At 44.1% G+C, this 18,092-nt stretch overlaps 1 protein-coding gene across 4 annotated transcripts in view; it reads right to left on the reverse strand.

Annotated features, from left to right (window-relative positions):
• The window catches only part of lmf1 (lipase maturation factor 1), a 945,108-nt gene that overhangs the window by 276,634 nt on the left and 650,382 nt on the right, over window positions 1-18,092 (reverse strand). For all 4 annotated transcript variants that reach the window (XM_038821131.1, XM_038821133.1, XM_038821130.1 and 1 more), the window contains one exon: window positions 13,314-13,497. In XM_038821131.1, coding sequence (XP_038677059.1) covers window positions 13,314-13,497 — 184 coding nt within the window. The remainder of the gene's footprint in view (window positions 1-13,313; window positions 13,498-18,092) is intronic.

Below are 18,092 nucleotides of genomic sequence, written 5' to 3' on the forward strand. Positions count from 1 at the left end.
GCTTCACCTGAATTTCCCTCCTCACCGACATCTTGGGTCTAACAGTATTTCTGGGAAATTCCTTGGAGCTACTCCCACTCCACCACCAAAATTTCATTATAGTGCAGCGAGAAATCCTGTTCCACACATAAGCAGAACTGCTGCCACACTTCTGGCAAATACTGACGGATCTGAAGTAGCCCCGAAGGATTTCGCTGGTGCATCTTGCATTGTGACTATTTCTTTCCAAATGTCCATTGCAATCCTTACTTGAAAAACCTCAACACTCTACATCAGTCATTTTCAAACTCAGGGTCACGACCTGGTGGGTGGGTCATGGGCGGGTGTCGGGAGGGTGGCGGGGCCATTGGTTGCAGCATTCCCCAATGCTGTCCCAAATGGCTGCAACTGGCTTTCAGAATTCTGGCTGTCCTGCGCATGCATACCCCCTCAACAGTGCACAGACCTGGATCCCAGCGAAGCAGACCACCTCCTCCTGATGTCAGCGTCCTGACCCAGGATCAGATTCTTTTTAAAAATCAATAGAGTTTTCTCTTCAGAAGTGGCGGCAGAGAGCAGGTTACGAGCCCCATACACTGATGTCACATGCCCTGGGTGCGCGAGAGATTCTCAGTGCCCAGCGTGAGCGCTTGGGCCTCTGATGAACAAGCCATTAAGAAGCTGACATCAGAAACAGAGCAGTATAAAGATGATTTCTTGAAGTATGGCTTTATCAATTGTGCGACTGCACATCAGGATACCAAGCCCATGTGTGTCATATGTAGGGAAGTACTGGCAAATGAATGTTTAAAACCCTCAAAACTTCAATGGTGCGTTTGAGGACAAACCTCTTGAATTTTTTTCAATGGATGCAGTGAGTACTTAAATCATCAGCTGAAGTTGTGAGCAGAAATGGAACATTGAATGACAAAGCAAGTGAGATTGTGAGGACCAAGCAGGCTCACCTGTCACATTAAAGGTAAAGTGAAAATGGTGGGTCGTGAAGTTCGGGCGGCATGGGTCATGAAGGTCAGCTGGCTTGGGTCCTGAAAGATGGCCGGTTGGTAAAAAATGGGTCCCGGGCAAAAAAGTTTGAAAAACACTTCTCCTACATGTTCAATCCAAAGCAAGCAGCCTGACCTGAAAACCAGCAAGATCCAAAATCAAGCATAGACTCAGTCCTAACATTGTCGGCTTTGAGACACTGGTCTGTAACGTAAAATTAAACAAAGCAAACACCAATAATCTAACACTTTAGCTTATAAAGTTTTAGGCGATATACTCAGTTCCAGATTTCAAGTTTCCATTTTCCCACACCCCACCCCACAAAGTTTTTCATCTTACGAAATATTGAAGATTGCTTCTTTCAACAAACATACACAGATAAATTAAACACAAAAACCTTTGAGCCAATGCTCCACCCTGAATCACTATCTCAATGGCAATGTGGCATGCTTTGGGATAATTCAAATAAAAATTCTAACAAAAGTATTTTACCTTCAATCCAACTCTTTCATTCTGCAATTCATATGAATCATTTATAATGCGAACAGAGTTTTGTGATTCTCTCTCCAGACTGCCTGGCTCCATGACAAGCTTAGAAATGGGCCAGTCATTGTTCAAATTTTTACCACTATCAATCTGACATTTCAAGACAAACATACAATTGCTTTAAAGTGTAATAAACCCAGACTGGTTTGAGTTTCATTAAAATAAGCGTTTCTTATCAGTTTCTCAATCAGATGCCTCCCATTTATTTAGTTAAAACTTTAATTCCTAAAATTAAAAGTTATAAACATATACACCATGAACTAGATTTTCACAACTCTTGAAGTAATTACCATGTTAAATACAGCCAAGCTTAATTTTGGAATACTTAAGAGAGGCAGCATGGTTATTTACATGGTATTGCTGGATATGGAAACAAAGAGGAAATTTATCTGGAGAAGAGTGACTGTTTTGACAAATAATCCTGAAAAGCTGCAAGTTATTAATGCTAGGCACCCGTTTATTTTGCTGGGTCATCATGAAATGTGCAAAAAAAAGTCTTTACCATCAGCTGCCTTAATCACATTCCCAACCCAACAATGGGATTCCTCACATTCCGTTTCAGGTGTGGCAAAGGTGGCTTATTATATGAGAGCAGTGTGCTACAGTCTGGAGGAGTTGTCCAATGGATGGTGTGAACTGAGAAAGTGGTCCAGTATTATAAGAGGCAATGGCAGAGTAGCATATTTGGATTTAACATCATTGTGGATGGACTGCAGTGGTTCAAGATCTCCATTTTCTGAAGCTCAAATTGAGATGGATGAGGAATGAACTTTCCAGCGACGCTCACATTACATGATCAAAAAAATAAGATAAAAAATGAAGCAGCCTGGGGTGGGAGATGATTGCAACATCTCCTAGGAGACTGCTGTGGCACGGTCTGAAAAGTTGGTTTACAGAGCACAGTAATGAGCAATGGCTTATGATAATGGTGCATGGCTTGGAACGCATCGAGGTGTTGTGAAGTACAGTTGGGCAGCTAAACACGTGGCTAAACCAGTGGTGTAGGAGGGGGGTTTCAGATTTGTGCGACCTGTACAAGAAGGACAGGTTGTATCTAAACTCGAGGGGCACCAATATTCTGGCCGGGAGGTTTGCTGGTGTCACTCTGGAGGATTTAAACTAATATGGCAGGGGGGTGGGAACCAGAGCGTTAGCTGAGAAGGTGTCATAACTGAAGGGGAAATAGAAAACAAAAATAAGAGAATAACATCACCCTCAGGAAGAGCAAAAAAGGTGACAAGTGTGATGGTCAATGCAGGACTGAGGGTATTGTACCTTAATGCGCACAGTATATGGAACAAGGTAAATTAGCTTGTTGCGTATATTGAAATTGGCCGGTACGCTGTTGTGGGCATCACAGAGACGTGACTGCAAGGGGATCAGGGCTGGGATCTAAATATACAAGGAAATGTGTCCTATCGAAAGGACAGGCAGATGGGCAAAGAAGGGCAGGGTTTCATTGTCAGTGGTAGAGGGGCTGGTTTAGCATAGTGGACTAAACAGCTGGCTTGTAATGCAGAACAAGTCCAGCAGCGCGGGTTCAATTCCCATACCGGCCTCCCCGAACAGGCTCCGGAATGTGATGACTAGGGGCTTTTCACAATAACTTCACTGAAGCCTACTTGTGACAATAAGTGATTATTATTATTCGTAGTCGTAGTCGTAAGGAATGAAGTTAAATCGATAGCAAGGAGTGATATAGAATCAGAAGGCATAGAATCTCTGTGGATAGAATTGAGGAATTGCAAAAGGTAAAATGACCCTGATGGGAGTTATGTACAAGTTCCAGAGCAGTAGTCAGGATGTGGGGCAGAAAATAAATCAGGAGATAGAGAAAGCATGTAAAAAAGGCAATATCACAATAATCATGGGGGACTTCAATATGCATGTGGACTGGGAAAATCAGGTTGGCAGTGGATCCCAAAAAAAGGAATTTGTGGAATGTTTAAGAGATGGTTCTCTGGAGAAGCTTGTGGAAGAGCTCACTAGGGAACAGGTAATTCTGGATTTGGTGATGTATAATGAGGCAGATTTGATTAGGGACCTTAAGGTGAAGGAACCCTTAGAGAGCAGTGACCACAATATGATAGAATTTACCCTGCAGTTTGAGGGGGAGAAGTTGGCGTCAGATGTCACGGTATTACAATTAAATAAGGGTAGCTGCAAAGACATGAGGGAGGAACTGGCCAGAGGCGATTGGAAAAGGAGCCTAGCAGGGAAGAAGTGGAACAGCAATGGCAGGAGTTTTGGGGGGTTAATCGGGAGGCATAGCAGAAATTCATCCCAAGGCAGAGGAAACATGCTAAGGGCAGGACAAGGCATCCATGGTTGACGAGGGAAGTCAAGGACAACATAAAAGCAAAAGAAAAAGCAAAAAGCATACAAAGTGGCGTGGATTAGTGGGAAGCCAGAGGATTGGGAGTTCTTTAAAAGTGAGCAGCGGACAACTTAAAAAGCAATAAGGGGAGAGAAGATGAAATATGAGTGCAAGCTAGCTAGTAATATAAAAGATAGGAAGAGTTTCTTTCAATACGTAAAAGCTAAGAGAGAGGCAAAAATAGGCACTGGACCACTGGAAAACATGGCTGAAGAAGTAATGATAGGAAACAAAGAAATGGCAGACAAACTGAACAGTTACCTTGCATCAGTCTTCACCAGTGGGATGCCAGAGCTCCAAGAGCATTGGGGGCAGAGCTGAGTGCAGTGGCCATCACTAAGGAGAAGGTCTGAAGGTGGATAAGTCATCTGGACCAGATGGACTACACCCCAGGGTTCTAAAAGAGATAGCTGAGGAGATTGTGGAGGCATTGCTGGTGTTCTTTCAGGAATCACTGGAGGCTGGAAGGGTCCCAGAGGACTCGAAAGTGGCTAATGTAACACCACTGTTTAAGAAGGGAGGGAGGCAGAAGACGGGAAATTATAGGCCGGTGAGCCTGACTTCGGTCATTGGTAAGATTTTAGAGTCCGTTCTTAAAGATGAGATCACGGAGTACTCAGAAGTGTATGGTAAAACAGGACTGAGTCAGTACAGCTTTGTCAAAGGGAGTCATGTCTGACATATCTGTTAGAGTTCTTTGAGGAGGTAACAAGGAAGTTAGACAAAGGAGAACCAGTTGTCGTGATTTATTTCGATTTCCAGAAGGCCTTTGACAAGGTGCCGCATAGGAGATTGTTAAATAAGTTAAGAGCCCATGGTGTCAAGGGTAAGATCCTGGCATGGATAGAGAATTGGTTGACTGGCAGAAGGCAGAGAGTGGGGATAAAGGGTCTTTTCAGGATGGCAGCCGGTGACTAGTGGTGTGCCTCATTGGACTGTGCTGGGACCACAACTTTTCACAATATACATTAATGATCTGGAAGAAGGAACTGAAGGCACTGTTGCTAAGTTTGCAGATGATATAAAGATCTGTAAATGGACAGATAGTATTGAGGAAGCAAGGGGGCTGCAGAAGGATTTGGACAGGCGAGGAGAGTGGGCAATAAAGTGGCAAATGAAATACAATGTGGAAAAGTGTGAGGTTATGCGCTTTGGAAGAAGGAATTTAGGCAGAGACTATTTTCTAAATGGGGAAATGCTTAGGAAATCAGAAGCACAAAGGGACTTGGGAGTCCTTATTCATGATTCTCTTAAGGTTAACATGCAGGTTCAGTTGGCAGTTAAGAGGGCAAACGCAATGTCAGCATTCATGTCAACAGGGCTAGATTACAAGACCAGGGATGTACTTCTGAGGCTGTATAAGGCTCTGGTCAGACCCCATTTGGAGTATTGGGAGCAGTTTTGGGCCCTGTATCTAAGGAAGGATGTGCTGGCCTTGGAAAGGGTCCAGAGGAGGTTCACAGGAATCATCCCTGGAATGAAGAGCTTGTCGTACGAGGAACGGTTGAGGACTTTGGGTCTGTACTCATTGGAGTTTAGAAGGTTGAAGGGGGATCTTATTGAAATGTGCAAGATACTGCGAAGCCTGGGCAGCGTAGATGTGGAGAGAATGCTTCCATTTTTGGGAAAATTTAGAACCAAAGGACACCACCTCAGACTAAGGGGACAATTCTTTAAAACAGAGATGAGGAGGACTTTCTTCAGCCAGAGGGTGGTGAATCTGTGGAACACTTTGCCACAGAATGCTGTGGAGGGCAAATCACTGAGTGCCTTTAAGACAGGGATAGATAGGTTCTTGATTAATAAGGGGATCAGACGTTATGAGGAGAAGGCGGGAAAATGGGGATGTGAAAAATATCAGCCATGACTGCATGGCGGAGCAGACTTGATGGGCCGAGTGGCCTAATTCTGCTCCTATGTCTTGTGGTCTTATGGTACAGGTGCTGAAAATCTAGTTCAATGTTGGAGGATAGGACAGCATAATCAGAAATGGGACTGTGGGATGGCCTGGAGGACAATATTCTTGTGAAAGGATAATCCAGAATTGCATGTAAGGAAAGAAAAGAAGAACAAAGAAAATGATAATGCTAATGTATAAGATAGCAAGAAAGGAGGAAAATAAAATAAGGAACCTGCTTTGACATGGGGCTTCTCACACAACTTCAAAATGTCCAAAGTGCTTCTCAGTGCATTAAGTATTTTTGTTCAAGTGTCTCATCGATTGTCTCACTGAGAAACGCTACAATTACATTTGCACATAGCAATGAGATAAATGACTTATTAGTGAGTTGTAGTGATAACGGGAGGTCGACAGTCATTGTGGTATGTCTGAAGTGGAGTCACTCTTGTAATGTGAGAAATGCAGCAGCCAATTTGGGCAGAGCAACATCCCACAAATCGCAATGGGATAATGACCAGATATTTAATTTTAATGAGGATAACTGAGGGATAAATATTAAGTTAGGACACAAGGAAAATTCCCCTGAGCTCCTTTAAATATAAATTATTTAATTTATTTAAATAAACAAATGCCATGGGATAATTTATGTCCCCCCCCCCCCCCTCTCCCGAGGTCTCAGCTCAAAGGCAGAATCTCTAACAGTGGGGCATTTTTTCAGTGCTAGAGTAAGTACCAGTCTTAATATACAGCAATTCGAGTGGGTAAACATTACTTTTGTGAGGTAAGAAACATTAGAGCAAAGGTGAAAAAATTGTACAGTTTTACTTTTGCATCTTTATATAACTTTATATATTTTAAATCCAAGGACCAGAGCAATAATAAAAACTACCGGTGGTAAAAAAGGAGTTTTTTTACTTAAGAACATTTCATTTTGAAGCAGTAGACTGATACTGCCTGAACTTGCGTTTTCATTTTCAGCACGCCTTGAATTTCTGGCATTCTCTCTACTTACAATTACTGAAAAAGAAGTGCTGTGCAAGTCCTCGTCATTCAGTGACAGGGTCCAAGACCATCAATCGGCACACTCTCCTTTCTGGTGTGGACATTAGTTACAGAAAACATTTGGAAAATATGTTTCAGAAGCAGTTGGTGAAATAAAGTGTCAGGTGCGCTGAGCAGCGTTCAAAGAAAGATGCCCTGTCAGTGGTGGAAAATAAAATGAAATGAAAAAATGAAAAATGAAAATCGCTTATTGTCACGAGTAGGCTTCAAATTAAGTTACTGTGAAAAGCCCCTAGTCGCCACATTCCGGCGCCTGTTCGGGGAGGCTGTTACGGGAATCGAACCGTGCTGCTGGCCTGCTTGGTCTGCTTTCAAAGCCAGCGATTTAGCCCTGTGCTAAACAGCCCCTGTACATTACCTGCCTGGATTTCCAGACCTTCTCAATCTGTGTGACAGTACGCCAGTTGGCCAGTTTGTTTAAGAAATATGAAGTTACCATTATGACATTCTTTGGGCGCTGCGCGCACTGAAGGATTCACAGTGTTCCCAACAGTTTAAAATACTGCTCCTGATACTTGCATTTCCCTCCAAAGTGAGATTTTGACATTTCGTCACAGTGCCTTAGATCACCATAGTATGATGTAAGGTACAATAACCTTTGCAGCTAATATGAAACCGAGATTGAAGCAGTTATGGTATGACAAAACATTGCAAGGACAAGACTGAAATGGTTATAACAATGCACAGTGACCTGTGAGTGTATGGGTAATTGTCTTGTATGGCATTTCATTTTTCCGTCAGTTCCACCAAAAGGTCATGGTTGTTTCAAACCAATTTGCAAATTCTGACGTTTTTGAATCCATAAATCCACTTAAGGAAGTGCAGCTGAACGGGATAATTCATTGAGCTGCAGATTGGCTTTGGTTCAAGTGAGCAGCGAAGCAGGTCTCTGCCTGTTATATAAGGCACAGCTTTGCATCCATGGCAATGTTCGGATCATCACGGGCAGGGGCAGCATGGTAGCACAGTGGTTAGCACAATTGCTTCACAGCTCCAGGGTCACAGGTTCAATTCCCGGCTGGGTCACTGTCTGTGCGGAGTCTGCACATTCCCCCCGTGTCTGCGTGGGTTTCCTCCGGGTGCTCCGGTTTCCTCCCACAGTCCAAAGATGTGCGGGTTAGGTGGATTGGCCATGATAAATTGCCCTTAGTGTCCAAAAAATGTTAAGTGGGGGTTACTGGTTTACGGGGATAGGGTAGGTACGTGGGCTTCAGTAGGGTGCTCTTTGTAAGGGCCAGTGCAGACTCAATAGGCTGAATGGCCTCCTTCTGCACTGTAAATTCTATGAATTCTATGATAATCAGAACAAAGGAAAACATAAGCGAGCACAATGCATATATGGCGGCCAGGATTCTCTGGGCCCCCTGCCAGTGGAGGGAATCCCGGTGGCCCAGAGGGGATCCTAATTGCCCTGAGGGAATCCAGATGGCCCAGTGAATTGGGCCCAGGGCCAAAAACAGGTTTCACGCCGGTCATAAAAACTCCAGTTTTCCCGCTGATGGGCGCATTTAATCTCTGACCGGGACAATCACCCCTGATGAGGCACAAATTCAGGAAGAGCAGATTATGGTAATGCAAAGGAAATGAAAAATATGGAGAAAATAAAGGAGCAGCAAGCAGTTTGAAAGGCAAAATGGTATGTTGGTCTTCATTGTAAGATGACTTGCATACAGGAGCAAAGCTATCTTACTGCAGCTGCACAGGGTCTTGGTGATACCTGGAGTTTTAGTCTCCTTATCCAAGAAAGGATATATTTGATACGGAGGGAGTGCAGCGAAGGGGAACCTCCAGCTGGTGGTGGTACCCAGGTATCTGCGATGCTGGTCCTTCTAGATGGTAGCGGCTGTGGGCTTGGAAGGTGCTGCCGAAGAAACCTTGGTGAGTTCCTGCAGTGCATCTTGTAGATGGTACATGTCATAGTATGCACCCATGCACATCATGAGGTAAAAGCAGGCAGTGACAGACACCCAGATGAGCCAATCAATGTACAGAACAGAACACGACCAATCACAAGACAGGACACCAGAGGGGGATTGACACATACAAAACACACGAGGAATGAACACTCGGCCTCTTTCCATTGGTGGCAGCTATAGTGTTAGTCAGGGTGTACAAATCATTCAACACCTCCAGCACGTGGATCAGAGCTAGCCTGGTCTAGATAGTTAGCTTTAGTTTACTTAGGGTAGTAGAGAGTCAACCCACAGGCAGCTGTTTGTTCTGTTGCTAGAATTCAATAAATCACTTATTGAACCAACGCCTTCATTTGGTGTATACTTGATCAGTTAATTGCATCGTGTGCAATCCGTGTTACCCCAGGGTGAACAACATGACATGATACCAGAAGTGGCTACTGACTCTAAATAATTTACCTTTGAAAATTCTCTTAAGACCAGCGACTGCCTTCCTGTGGCATGGAAAAGATCCTGGCACCTCCGCAGCTCTGCATCTCCAGGAACCTTGGCACCAACTGGCGGGCCTTCAAGCAAAACTTCAGCCCATACCTTGAGGCTTCGGGCCTTGAAAGTGCCTCCAATGCACGAAAAATCGCCCTACTGCTGTCTACTGCGGGGGACCAGGCCATCCAAATCTTCAATTCGCTCACCTTCTCCGACGGTGAGGACAAGGCAAAGTTCCAGACTGTCCTCGCAAAATACGACAGTCGCTGCGAGGTTGAGGCAAATGAAAGCTTTGAGCGTTACGTATTCCAGCAGCGCCTTCAGGGTAAGGACGAGCTTTTTCAGTCTTTTCTTACTCAGCTTCGCATTCTAGCGCAGTCCTGCAACTACAGAGACACTCCCTCATCAGGGATTAGATTGTGTTTGGCATCCATTCCAACGCCCTGCGGGAGCAGCTCCTAAAAATAAAAAATATGGCCCTGCCAGTGGCCATCGAGACATGCAAAGTCCACGAACTGGCGAAAAGTCTCTATTCCCGCCTGAAGTCGCCAGAGCGGGACCAACTCGCCTCCCACGAGGCTGAGAGTGTACAGGCCATCGCCCGAATGCGGGGCCTGAGTATCGATGAAGGCGGCCATTTCACGCGCTTTTCCAGGGCTCCCACGCATGCGCACCACGGTCGGGAAAACGAAGTGGCCGAAGACTACACTGCGCAGGTGCGAGTGGCAGCTGACCGCACTGCGCAGGCGCGACGACGCGCCGAACGTCACAACGACGTGCCCCAACTGCGGTACCGCCCATTTAAAGCGGCAGTGCCCCACGAGAGGCAGGCGATGCCTCAACTGCAAGAAGCTTGGCCATTATACTGCTCTGTGCAGATCTGCAACTCCGACAGGGGGCCTGCAGTACCGGGTCCAACAAAAACGAGTTTGAAGTGTGCAACGCGGGCTGCTGGACTTGGAACCAGATCCCATCACCGATCCAGAGGATGACTGTACCAGCCATTCATATACCTGACCTGGATCACCTACCAGTGTTGCAAAAGATGCAGCAGATCAGAACCAGGCAAAAGATCGCATATGATGCTCACGCTACGGATCTGCCGCTCCTCTCTCCGAAGGACACTGTTCGCATTCAGTTGCCTGGTGGCGGCTGGTCAGCTCCTGCTGTGGTGGTTCGACAGGCTGCTCCCAGATCGTTTGTAGTTTGCAAGGCGGATGGATCGATTGTAAAGCACAACAGAAGGGCTCTACCCAAACTTGCATGCCCACCGCCGGATCTCACTTTCCCAGATGTCACTTTGCCCGACCCGGACACTTCGTTCCAGGAGGCCACCAGCTTGGCTGCATGCCAACCGGTCAAGGCACCATCACCTCCCCCTCCATCTCTCAGGCGGTCCATGAGAATTTCTCGACAGCCTCAACGACTGGACGTATAACTGATTCCCTGTATATATGATATTATGTTTCTGCACGCTAGACACCTTACATGTACATATGCATCCACTCACCGATTTTGTATATAGTTAGTCTTGTAAATATGTCGTTTCTGCTCTAAGCAGCCAACAACATTTTTTTTTTAGAAAGGGGGGATGTCATAATATGCACTCATGCACATCATGAAGTAAAAGCAGGCAGTGACAGACACCCAGATGAGCCAATTAATATACAGAACAGAACACGACCAATCACAAGACAGGACACCAGAGGGGTCTGACACATATAAAACACACCAGGCATGAGCACTCGGCCTCTTTCCATTGGTGGCAGCTATAGTGTTAGTCAGGGTGTACAAATCATTCAACACCTCCAGCACGTGGATCAGAGCTAGCCTGGTCTAGATAGTTAGCTTTAGATTACTTAGGTAGTAGAGAGTCAACCCACAGGCAGCTGTGTGTTCTGTTGCTAGAATTCAATAAATCACTTATTGAACCAACGCCTTCGTTTGGTGTATGCTTGACCGGTTAATTGCATCGTATGCAATCCGTGTTACCCCAGGGTGAACAACACGACAGTACACACTGCTCTTGCTGTGCCTCGGTGGTGGAGGGACTGAATGTTTGTGTAAGGGGTAGCAGTCAAGTGGCTGCTATGTCCTGGATGGTGTGTGATTGGCCTGGATGGTTGAGTCTTGTTTGAGCTGCACTCATCTAGGCACGTGGTGAGTATTCCGTTACACCCCTAATTTGTGGATTGTAGATGGTGGACAGACATTGCGGGGTGGGGGGGTCAGGAGATAAGTTACTTGCCGCAGGATTCCTAGCCTTCAACCTGCTCTGGTAGCCACAGTATTTATATGGCTAGTCCAGTTCAGTTTCTGGTCAATAGTAACCTCCAGGATGTTGACGATGGGGGATTCAGTGATGGTATCACCACTGAATGTTTCAGGGCAATGGTTAGATCTTCTCTTCTCGGAGATGGTCATTGCCTGGCACGAGTGTAGCATGTTACTTGCCACTTGTCATTCCAAGCATGGAGATTATCTCATCCTTGCTGCATATAGACATGAACTGCTTCAGTAACTGAAGAGTCATGAATGGTTCTGAATAACCCCATTTCTGACATTTGATGGAAGGAAGATCATTGATGAAGCAGCTGAAGATGGTTGGGTCTAGGACACCACCCTGAGGAACCCCTGCAGTGATGTCCTGGAGCTTGAGATGATTGACCTCCAACTACCAAATCCAGCTTCCTTTGTGCCAGATAGAACTCCAACCAGCGGAGAGTTTTCCCTGATTAAAATTGACTCCGGCTTTTCTAAGACTCCTTGATGTCATACTTGGTCAGATGCTGCTGTAATGTCAAGAGCAGTTACTCTCACCTGACCTCTGAAGTTCAGGTCTTTTGTCCATGTTTGAACCAACACCGTCAGGATCTGACCTTGGCAGAACCCAAATTGAGTGCCCATGAACAGGTTATGGCTGAGTAAATGCCACCTGATAGCACTGCTGATGGCCCTTTCCATTACTTTGATTATGATCGAAAGTAGACTGATGGGGCAGCAATTGGCCATGCTGGATTTGTCCTGTTTTTTGTGTACAGGACATACCAGGGCAATTTTCCACATTGCCGGGTAGATGCCAGTGTTGCAGCTGTACTGGAACAACTTGGCTAGTGGCACTGCGACGTCTGGAGCACAAGTCTTCAGGACTATTGTCAGGGCCCATAGCCTTTGCAGTATCCAGTGTCTTCAGCTGTTTCTTCATATCACATGAAGCAAATTCAAATTGGCTGAAGGCAGATATCTGTGATGCTGGGGACCTACTTCAATGGAAAACAACAATGAGTCACAAAAAGTTAGTATGGAGGTGCAGCCTATAATCAAAAAGTAACTAAGAAGGCAAATGGAATGCTCTCCTTTATTACAAGTGGAATTGAACATAAAAGTAAGGATGTTAAGCTTCAATTATACAGGACATTGATGAGACCACATCTCAAATACTGCGTTTAGTTTTGGTCTCCTTATTTAAGGAAGGATGTAAATGCATTGGAGGCGGTTCAGAGGAGGTTTACTAGATTGATACCTGGAATGAACAGGTTGTCTTATGATGGTAGTTTGGACAGACTGGGCTTGTTTCCATTGGAGTTTAGAAGCGTGAGGGGTGACTTGATTGAAGTACTTAAGATCCTGAACGGTCTTGATGAGGTGAAAGTGTAAAAGATGTTTCCTCTTGTGGATAAGTCCAGAACTAGGGTGCACAGTTTTAAAATTAGAGGTTGCCTATAGTCAGAAATGAGGAGAATTTTATTCTCAGAGGGTTATGCGGCTTTGGAACTCTGCCTCAGAAAGTAGTTGAGGCCGGGTCACTGAATATTTTATAGGTGGAGATAGAAGAATCGAAGATTATCAGGGTAGACAGCCAATGTGGAACTCAACACAAACAGATCAGCCATGATCTTATTGAATGATGGAGCAGCTTTGAGGGGCCGAATGGCCTACTTCTGCTCCTATTTCATATGTTCATATTTAATCTCAGAAAGCAAGTTTAATGCATTGATTCGTTCGATTCTCTGATTCAAATATCCACTCCCAACAAAGCACTTGCCTGGAATGCAGCAAACCACATTAGCCAATCGAGGCGGTAATGGTACGGACTGATAATACATGGTCTCCGCTTCAAATCACCAGCTTTACACTTGAACTCATATTCCTCCCACAAGGCATTGGGGTCATGCGGATCTTGACTCATTGTCCCCTGAATTATGACCTCGGTCCTTTCCTTTGTAATACTAGACAAATAGAAACAGAACAGAAAAATTACAACGAACGTTCAAAATGCTTTTTCATAAACAATGTTGTCAGAATGCCAATGACTGCAAAATTATCACTTTTCCTCACGTAGGTGCCACCCTGCTTCATCTAACTCTGTCCATCATGTGCTTTGCCAACTTCCCTCAAATTCATCTTTACTACTGCGTGTGGCAGGGGGTTCCACATTCACACCGCTCTGTTCTTCCTCTGCACTATTTAGTTGCCAGCCATCAGAAACTAATTACGGTGCCAATACCTCTAATAAAAGCTCTCCCCAACTGCTGATAGCACAAAAATAGCCAGCATTGTGACATCTATTCCGCTCTACTGAGCATTGAATCGAATCAGATCATGCAAATCACCATCCACATGAAACATTTACTAATATTAATTTCAGCAAAGGATAAACATTTTTAGCTGCTGGAGCTCCCCTGACGGGTCCCTGCGTGAAGTGTCGTTAAGATAGTAAGGTGCCTAATTCAAATCATTGTACCTGGACAGCCAATTTCTATCAGAGCAGTGATGGAAGGTGTCAATTGGTGTCAATGTCTCAGAGTAAAATGGCTGGAGAAATGTCAGCCAAGTTCCATATGCCTGCTCACTATTCAATAACCCATTGATGTCAGGGGAAGGGAATACAAGGTTTAACTGTAATAATTCCTTCCCCACCAGCCAGCAAAGTGGTTAAACATCATGCATATACTACAGTCTAGTGATTATCTTACTGGGCCAGTGAATTTGGGCTAATAATCCAGACAATGTGAATTTCAATTCCACAATGGCAGTTTGAGAATCGTGATGTTTAAAAAAAACCTTGTAACTGAACAATGTAACCGTCATAAAAGGTCAATTGGCTCACTAATCTCATTTTAGGGAAGGCAAATTGCTATCCCGGCCTGGCCTGGATGTGATTCCAGTGCCAGGCAAACTTCATCGAATCTTAACTATCCTCTAAAGTAGCTTCACAAATCACTCAGCTGTACCAAAATTGCAACAGTTCAAGAAGGCCCAAAACCACTGGGTCAGGCGAACCAGGGTTGAGCAATAAATGCCGACCATTCCAGCATCGCTCACATCCCAAAAATAGATTTAAAACAATTCCTCAATGAGGTTCACATGAGAAATATTCACATAGATGATGTATTGATGTTCCTATTGGCGCCTGTGGGACTCAGAGCCCAGTGTCCCAATATTACAATCCCAGTTGATGTTATCACTGAACAGTCAGGTCCCAGAATGGAAGCCTGGCTCAATAGAGCATAACTTATATCTTTTGTTTAGAGACGTAGATGGACAGAATCACACAGGACTACGACTTAAGTTTTAACAAAAGAAAAACATTTGTTACACATGGAAAGATTGATTTATAACACAATACTCCATCACCCCACCCATATATTCACAGGTGTACACAGATTTGTATGAATAACACAAGTTACAAAATATATCTCATACTGTTCTCGGTAAGTACACAGTCCATGTAAACCAACAGGTCAACTGTGGTCAGACACACCCACTTTAAAACCAATGGCAGATGCCACCCAATACAACTTCTATGGGTTTCTCATCAAATCACAGAATAATACAGGGTAGAAGAGACCCTTCTGCTCATCGAGTTTGCACCAACGCATGAAAAGCACCTGACCTGCCTACTTAATTCCATTTTCCAGCACTTGGCCCATAGCCTTGAATCCAGGTACTTTTTAAAGGATGTGAGGCAACACGCCTCTACCACCCAGCCAGGCAGTGCATTCCAGAATGTCACTGCCTCTTTCAGGCTTTTCCTCAAATCCCCCCTAAAGGTCCTGCCCCTCGTCTTGAACTTGTGTCCCCTCATAACTGACCCTTCAACTAAGGAGAGTAGTTGCTCCCGATCCACTCTGTCCATGACCCTCATAATCTTGTACACCTTTATCAGGTCGCCCCTCAGTCTTCTCTGCTCCAGCGAAAACAACCCAAGCCTGTTTGACCACTCTTCATAACTTAAATGTTCCATCCCAGGCAACATCCTGGTGAATCGCCTCTGCACCCCTCCAGTGCAATCACATCCTTCCTATAATGTGGCGACCAGAATTGCACACAGTACTCCAGCTGTGGCCTCACCAAAGTTCCTTACAATTGCAACATGGCCTCCATGCTTTTGTAATCTATGCCTCGATTGATAAAGGCAAGTGTCCCACATGCCTTTTTCACCACCCTGCCCTCCTGCCTTCAGAGATGTATGGACAAACATGCCAAGGTCCCTTAGTTCCTCGGAACTTCCCAGTGTCATGCCATTCATTGAATACTTCCTTGTCACATTACTCCTTCCAAAGTGTAACACCTCACACTTTTCAGGGTAAAATTCCACCTGCTACTTTTCTGCCCATTTGACCATCCCGTCCATATCTTCCTGTAACCCAAGACACTCAACCTCACTGTTAACAACCCGGCAACCCCTCCAAATATGTATCACACTGTGAGTCAACTGGTCTCATGGGAACTTTGACTTCCACTCGAGTGTTTCCAAACTCCACTCTTGGAAAACATGTATTGGAATCTCCTCCCTAACCAACACTTTCTCTTGGATACCTTTACCAAGGATCCAATTCCAGGAAGTCAATCTTTCCTTTCAGTATTTCTCTGCCTTGGATTGCCACATGCATTCAAGCTTCCAAACTATTTCTTAGGTGCCCAGCCATTCCAACAGAACACTACTACTTCACAGGCTGTATTAAGATTTCACCAAACTTTTGATTTATCTCAGATGTCTGGTTTCTCACTTAAATCTGGTTGTTGCAACTGGCTCTTTAACTCAGATACTTTCATACTTTAACTTTAACTTCATGCAACAGAACCTTGTTCAATTTATTGTACTTTGTTCCTTTAACTTAGTTGCCATCCTGAGACATACTCCACCTACTCCCTAGTTCCTGAACTTTCCTTTGTTCTTTTGAGAAGTCGGCTCCCTGAAGCTCCCTGTCCTGTCAAGTTTCCTCTGGGTCCAGCTTAAAGCTAAACTCAAAAGCTCGTTCTAATCCTCGGTGGCCCTGGTTGCTAAGCTACAGTCTAGTCTTTCTTTAAACACTGTTTGTTTTCACATTGTAAACTCCCATTACCATACATGCAACTAAATCAAAATTAAAGTCATTATCCCTTTCAAATACAGAACCGCAAAAAATTAACTTACTTAAAGCTACTATATGCGTTATTTCTAATACACACAAATACAAATGCAGATTATTTAAAACTATCTGTTTCCGGACACCCACTTCTTCTGAAAAGTGAGGAGGGGAAAAGGGAGAAAACAAAACATTGAATTTTGAAAGTCTAAATCTCCCCATCTTTGCGTGATCTGGAAACCACCTTTGAGCCTAATATACAAGCCATTTATTTGTTCCCATTTTCTCCTTGGATAAAAATTCGACGTGCATCCGGCTACTCTCAGACTTTCTGCTGGTGTCACGCCAGATAAATGGACTGCTGATTTTGCATTGCAGATGACATCCAGTGAGCACTGATGTTGCTTTACTGATTGCAGCTCCCTGACTGGAAAGGGTTAACATTATTCCCAGTGTACAAAGTGCCCCTGCAGTCGGGCGGCTCACCTCATTAATGCATGAAGTATGGAGTTTGCTCTAACTTCGGGTTATTGGCAGCACTTACTAAATCAAAATTATTGGACAATTTTTAAACTAAAAAAGTTCTTTGTGTCATTTGAATTAAGTAAAATTCAACATCTATTATGAATTTAACTTCATTGTCTATATTTAATGTGGAGTTGATATTTTATTCAACATAACTTTCAAATTTATGGCATTATTTATTTTTAAAAACTGGTCACAGAGGTTTTCCCTGGTGTTCAATACTGCACTGATGACTATTGCAGAATGATGCATTGCATGAAGCTCCAGATGGCTTGTGGAATCTTGCTCTACGCTGTCAATGATTGACAGTCCTGGTGTAGGGGACAGTTCGAGGCACCTCTCAGTGTGTCAGAACTTGCTGACTATGTGGAGACAACTTCCTGAAATGTCACAGTTACAGTCTCCATAGTAATTACCTTGTGGTGTTTAGTTTGAACATAATTACAGAGATTAATACTCTGAGGACCTAGTTAGTATTTCTGTAAAATGACCAAATGTTCATAGAATCGTACAACACTGAAGGAGGCCATTTGGTCCAACATATTTGCGCCAGCTCTTTCAAAGAACTGTCTATTTTAACCCCATGGCCCAGCTTTCTTCCCCATAAGACTGAGAATAAGTCCCCTCTAATTACTTATCCAATTTTCTTATGAAAGTTATGATTCAGAATTATGAATCTGATTCTACCACTCTTTCAGATAGCACATTCCAGATCTTATTTTGACAGGAATTAAATTGTTCACACACTTAATTTGTGTCAAATTCATTATCATATTGGTAGTTTAACAGCAGTAGAATTCCTGGCAGCATGCACAAAATAAATGCACGCTCACTAATAACATCACATCATATGAAAGTCCAGTTATATGCACCATGTTTATTTTGCCCCAAAGTAGACACCAGGAATCTGCTATCCACAAAGCCTGACATATTATTCTGACACTTTC

Source organism: Scyliorhinus canicula, chromosome 15 (assembly GCF_902713615.1).
Source record: "Scyliorhinus canicula chromosome 15, sScyCan1.1, whole genome shotgun sequence".
Taxonomy (NCBI): domain Eukaryota; kingdom Metazoa; phylum Chordata; class Chondrichthyes; order Carcharhiniformes; family Scyliorhinidae; genus Scyliorhinus; species Scyliorhinus canicula.